Raw genomic sequence first — 6261 nt, 5'->3', positions numbered from 1 at the left:
GTGCTAACACAGCTGTAAAAACTCTTGGTTCTGCTGCACATAGCACCATGGCACAAAGTACAACTACACTGTAAACTGTTAATGCACAGATGGTGTAGCTGTCAATCTGGAACTGATTTTTTCGCTGAATGCTACAGCAGCTGCATAAATGCCATGTGTCCTATAAATTATAATACCAACAAAACAAAACAAGGAAATCAATAAATTAAAGACACAAAAACGTAACAATTGTATTGTTAAAAAAACAAACAAGTGAATGTGTTCAAGTCTGTTTCACCCCTCCAGGGAACACAACCCCTACACACTGACATTGTAACTCTGAGAGCGTTTCCTGCAGGCCCTGCGGAACCACACCCAGTAGAGGATGACCATGAAAAGCCAGTAACACACGTAGGCAACAGAACCGTATATCAGAAACTTGGTTTCCTCAATCTTAGCTGCACTGTTCCAGTCCTTCTGGGTCTCCTTGTAGATGGTGAAGGACAGCCCACTCAACAAGATGGCCGCCCACACCGACAGGGGGAGCAGGGGGATGTAGTTCCCCACCATCTTGAGTCTGCCGGAGGTCCCCCAGCTGCTCTTGTTTATGGTGAGGATGGCAAAGTACTTGGCAGGCAGCAGGCTGGTCATGTAAAGGGCGGAGTACAGGGACATGAACACCATCACCAGGTCTTTTCGCAGCAGGTAGGCATACGCTGCCTTCACCAGACCAATTAGCTGGATGCAGCAGAGGACCCAGAGGATGTTCCACAAGGTGCCCGTCCAGAATAACTGGATGATGGTCGCCGTGACGAAGAAGGGGAAGACGCCAGAGATGATGGCCTCGTAGGTCATCCAGAGGTGGTGCTTGTGCCACCACATGGCATTGTACAGCCATTCCCGAAAGTAGGACTTGGTCCAGCGTGTCTGCTGGCTGAGCCAGCGTAAGAACTGAGCAGGAGTCTCCGTGTAGCACTTGGAGCGTGCGGTGTACCTGACAGGAGGAGGCGTGGAGAGATAATCAATGAATCAACGAATACAGTGTGACATGTTCTTTCTGTGTGTTTTTCAGCCCTGCAATTTCTCGCAAATGGGTGTAATTGGCCAAAGTGGATTTAGGGAAATTGACTCTGAGTTCAATTTAAAAGAGAGATGATGAAAATAACAGCCTGTGAACAATGCGGGTAAGCTACATCACTCGTAGCTTGTCAAGCGCTGTACTCACTTAGTGGCGTAGCCCATACTGAGCATTCGGTTGGTGAGGTGCCTGTCATCCCCGAATGTGCAGTGAGTTCCCAGGAACATCTGATTGTACCAGGACTCTAGAAACTGCTGGAGAAGGTCATTCCTGTACAGTCCTAAGGTAAACAAACAATTAGAAAAATCAGGAAAAATAGGATGAAGAGTAATTGGGAATCTGTTTATGACCCGAGTCACTTTTATTCCTTAGGTTTTGAGAGTGTCCAAGTCTGCACACTTTACTAGCATGTAGTATTAGGCTCTCATGCAAACATCGTGTCATCATATTTTACTTTATCATGATAACGTCTTACAGTATGGTCAAGTATTAAGATTCTTTCTTACCCAGGGGCCCGCTGATGCAGGAGACGCAGTTGAAGAAGGATTGGCAGGCCCTCTCGATGTTGAAGGCCATCCAGTACCTGAGGCTGCTCATGAAGCTGATGTAGGACTCCTTCAGGTTCAGGATCATCACGTCTCCTCCCACCGCACCGTAGCTGGGGTCGCTCTCCAGCACTTTGCACAGCTCCAGTGTGGCCAGAGTATCCAGCTTGGTGTCAGAATCACACACCTGGGGGGAGCGGGGAGAGAGACACTGGTGAGGAGGAGGAACAATGAGAGAGAGTCTGGATTCTATCGTGTGGTTTCGATTGGTTTGAAATGTGCCATTGTTCTATTTGCTCTGACACTATCAATCTTAGGCAAAGACGAATTTGGACAGATTCTCCGAAAGCGGAATCTCACCTGTATGTAGTCTACAGAGGATCCCAAGGCCTTGAATGCTGTGTACATGACCTCCCTCTTCCCGCCCCACTTCTGCATGATGCACACACATCTCCTGCTGTTTATCAGGTCCTCCACCTCCCTCCTCTGAGGGTCCTCTCCCATCCCAGCATCTCCCTGGTCCGTTCACTGCGGCCACACCCCCTTCTCTCTGAGGGTCCTCTCCCATCCCAGCATCTCCCCGGTCCGTTCGCTGCGGCCACACCCCCTTCTCTCTGAGGGTCCTCTCCAATCCCAGCATCTCCCCCTGGTCCGTTCGCTGCGGCCACACCCCCTTCTCTCTGAGGGTCCTCTCCAATCCCAGCATCTCCCCCTTGGCCGTTCGCTGCGGCCACACCCCCTTCTCTGGTGGGGTCCCAAGTGTGGTAGTTGTTGCTCCACACATAGCAGCCAGGATCCTGGTCGGAAAACACCTCCCGGAACATCTCCAGCATGTACAGGTCGGCCTCTGAGTTTCCATCCACCACCATGATGATCCGTAGCAGCTCTGTGGGGTAATTGAGACCCCGGATGGAGTGGAGGCACTCCCGGAGGTAGGCCGGGTCCTCCTGGTAGGCGGAGATGGTGAGGCCGATGGTCTTGGTGAAGGCTGCTTTGCGGGCTCTCATGCGCCGGTGCTCCACGTAAGCAAAGACGCTCTGGAGGAGCACGCTGAGTCCCAGCAGGAGGCCGTAGAAGCCAAAGGCGATGATGCCGTACTGGGACGACACCAGCTGGAAACCCTGTACGTAGGCCCACACCATCACCCCGAGGACACAGAGGGCGAAGAGGAAGGTAAAGAAGCCACGGACTATCCAGCCCGCTCTCCTCAGCAGTGGTTTCAGATCCATTCTGTTTCCTTTGTCTGTCAATATCGAAAAAAACAGTATAAGAGTGTAGCCCGGGTGGTAAACCTTGGAATATCTAGGTTCTGTATACTTACTGAAAAAAAGGCAGTCAAATTAAAACATTGTAGTTCATAGCATTAAAATATTAGTAAATGGTTATCAGTAATAAATAAGATACTTCTAAAATGATTTATTCATTGGATAGGTTTATTTGGTCACACTGACAATCACGGTTTAAACTTTACCTGTGTCATTGGTTAAGGGGAAGGACTACAAACATAGGGAAGGAAATTTGATTGAGGAATATGCTGATGCACTTTGGTACCAGAGTCTAAATTTGCAGTCACTCTGTGGTCAATATCTTGGTCGGAAAGTGCGGAAATAACTCGAAGAACTTCAATAAGTTCCTCTGCTTTCCTCGCAACATGCTATGGGTCGGCAGTTCCTGCTTCCACATCCTCTGCTAAGTCTAAAATGTCTCTCACCATGAAGATCCTCCATAGTCTCTATCCAGGCACTCTACTTCAGACCAACCAAATGGATCAGACTAGATTCACGTTAGCCCCTCCCACTAACTTTGATGGGCGAGTTTGACAGATAAAATTAAATCATGATTTTGTGATTTGTGGAAAACTTGCAATTTGAGTGAGAGTGCATTGTGTTGACATTATTCTCAGAGTCAGACTTGGGTTGCTCACTGGCAGTGTGTAAACAATTTTGCATTTCACTCAATTGTACTCCAAAAACGTCAGAAAGGACTGCTTTCTGTAGACACAAGCCTGCTGAAGATAGCCAGTATCTAGGATTTTATAAAGCAAACCTGTTTCATTTGTCATCGCCAGGCTAGTTTGGCCCGTTTTACTCAGTCAGCCTATTTAAAGGTCTGTCTCTGACAATCAGAATCACTGTTTACAGGCAAAGGTCGAGCTGGCCTTTGGTCAGATGTGTATATAGACCAGTTTAGAGCCTGAGCCTGGAGGGAATCCTGACATTGTGACGTAGGCTCGCACTGAGTTTAGCCTGGTCCTAACCAGACCCTCGTACATTTCATTTGTACAGAGGGTCTGGGATCGCTCCATTGACAAGCGTTAACTTCCTTGAAGGCGGGTTCTCTGTTGAAGTTTAAGACTATTGGATCTGCCCAGAGCAGTGGCGGATGCTGGTCTTTCAAATAGGGGAAGCTAATTTTCGGCTTACATCATATACATTTTCAGTTCACTGGCTAGTTCACCCCTATGACACTAGCCTACCCTACTGTATGAATTAATGAACGAATGAACTAAAGAAAAAATATTAAACCTGAATGAAATGTGGGTTGAACTAAAACAAGGTATAATTGTATGAAATGTATGATGAAAATTGGCTAGCAATTTTGCCAAGCAAATACCAAGAAATAGTTTGCTACAGTTTGTCTTCAACTACAGTTGCAAAATCTGTGATGAGACTGAGCTTGAATAGCTTCTGTAGGGCTGTTTTGGTAGCCCCTTTGTCACTGGTCACCCAGACACTCGTCTGGGACAGTTGTTGATTTGCATGAATGCTAAAATGACCATCACACCTTAATGACACACCTCTGGAGAGGTGGTCTCAACAGTTGAAGAGGAAGGTGGACAGAGGAAGACTCTGAAATTATCATTAAAAGTTGTGTTCTTGAAAATAAGGTTCTAAACAGCTTTTAATGTCATGTTTGATATGCTTTTGTTTCTTATTTTCTGTATTACATGCTTGTAATAATTTTAATACTGTAACATGTACATGTACAGGGTTTACAGAGTTTGTGCCTACAGCAGACCAACATGTGTTTAACATATCCCCCTGTCTTGCAAGGGAACCACTTGGTCTACTGTAGCCTTGATTAATGATCCAATTTGAATTTGTATGCGTTTAGACTACTTTTCAGTCATGTGACCGGTGTCCCCATTTTAGTCAGGTTTGGGTGTATATAGGAAGAAGTGTTAACAATCACTTCGAGTTTGGTTTACGATACAGCTCCGGTCCGTTAGGCGCCTAGTCTTCATTGTGACATACCTTTGTTAACCAATGCTCTGAAGGTATGTTTTGTATTTGATGATATTTCATTATCATTGTATTGATTATCTTACTATTTAGATAATAAACTATTATTGTGCATTTTGACGTTACTTGTTCTCTTTGAAACGTATCTATCAGGCTACGGCGGTGAAAACTTAGATCTAGTCTGGTTGATGCGGCTAACTGATTATAAACATAGACTTTTGAGTAGGTTTTAACTTAAGGCCTTTGAGTCACTTACAGTGGATCTCCACGCTCCGAAGGAATTTACCGGGGCCTCTGAGTGATCGATTACATATCCTACTAGGTCGACTATGGTTAAATCTATATTATAGTAGAGATAAACGACTGTTTAGTGAACACACATACTTTAGGGTCGGTGCTCTGATCAAGCAGACGATTTTTACCTACGTCAGAGTTTCATGTCATTAACTGTTTAGCGCTCGAGGTTACAGGTAACGCACTTGTGCACGTGTCTTAAAATTGGAGTCAGATATTAACGAGTCAATTATCTCCCTGAGAATCTAACCTAAGGTGAATTGTGGTTCCCAAGCCAGGGACGAACACCAAGCGTCTCTGGCCTTTCGATTCACCGACTACACTTCTGTGACCTTTTTTTGTACAAAATCGCTGTCAATCAAAAGGAGATGCAGTCTTTCGACAGACCCTCCAATCATCACGCGGAAGCCCAGCGTCCAGGCCAGCCCACTCCTCCATTCACCCCCAGAAACGCTGAGCGTCCAGGGCGGGACATAATCGAAGCATTTATCCAATGACCGTATAGTTTCGAAGCACTAAAAACAACTGTTCACAGCAGCCCCATTGAAGTCCATGGAAGCTGAGCTTCCACAGGGAAATGCACTGTGGTGCAACGGGAATGTATGAGACGGAAATCAGTCAATCAACCTGCTAATATATGTAGCTGATTCTGAACGAACTCGTCTTCGACATGAAGGTGTTCTAACGCAGTTAAAATGTTAACACAATAGTAAATATGTGACCATGATTTTTTTTAGAGGAGACATGACATGAAAACTTCATTTTATGAGGTTATTTAACATTAATATGAGTTGCCTGCCTTTGGTCCCCCAGTGGCTAGAATTTTCGATAATTGTAAACCAAGCCCTGCGTGTTCTTCTCCGCCTTTGACAAAATGAAGGCTCAATTGCTCTGTTTGAAAATCTCCTCTTAGTGACGTAGATAGGATCAAGGTTACCTCCCCTCTCTCTGCTTTGCCCGCCCAGATCATCTGGCCCGCCCATGAGAAACTGAGCTACCACTGTGCAAGGGCGAGTGTGATATCAGTTTTTCCTTGAGAGACATCATGGCGAGCAAACAAACAAAGCATAACAGTTGCTCAGTGCTTGGATGTACAAATCAAAACAAAAGTATTTTTTTAGTT

At 45.7% G+C, this 6261-nt stretch overlaps 1 protein-coding gene across 1 annotated transcript; it reads right to left on the bottom strand.

Annotated features, from left to right (window-relative positions):
* Positions 1 to 297: 297 nt before the first annotated feature.
* LOC124479599 (hyaluronan synthase 1-like) lies at positions 298 to 2832 on the bottom strand. The gene is made up of 5 exons (XM_047038412.1): positions 2273 to 2832; positions 1963 to 2114; positions 1564 to 1789; positions 1205 to 1337; positions 298 to 973 (listed from the first exon to the last, which is right to left on the bottom strand). Exons 1-5 carry the CDS (start codon positions 2829 to 2831, stop codon positions 298 to 300), a joined length of 1746 nt encoding a protein of 581 aa, XP_046894368.1. The 5' UTR covers position 2832.
* Positions 2833 to 6261: the final 3429 nt, after the last annotated feature.

This window comes from Hypomesus transpacificus, chromosome 2 (assembly GCF_021917145.1).
Source record: "Hypomesus transpacificus isolate Combined female chromosome 2, fHypTra1, whole genome shotgun sequence".
Lineage (NCBI taxonomy): Eukaryota > Metazoa > Chordata > Actinopteri > Osmeriformes > Osmeridae > Hypomesus > Hypomesus transpacificus.
Note: the sequence above shows the minus strand (reverse complement) of the source record. Positions and strands in the feature narration are given on the sequence as shown.

Coding starts and splice junctions, on each gene's coding strand:
- LOC124479599 (XM_047038412.1), bottom strand. CDS start 2,831: ATGGATCTGAAACCACTGCTGAGGAGAGCGGGCTGGATAGTCCGTGGC. Junction 2,115..2,272: donor GGACCCTCAGAGAGAAGGGG/GTGTGGCCGCAG, acceptor CGGACCAGGGAG/ATGCTGGGATGGGAGAGGAC. Junction 1,790..1,962: donor CCTCTGTAGACTACATACAG/GTGAGATTCCGC, acceptor CGCTCCCCCCAG/GTGTGTGATTCTGACACCAA.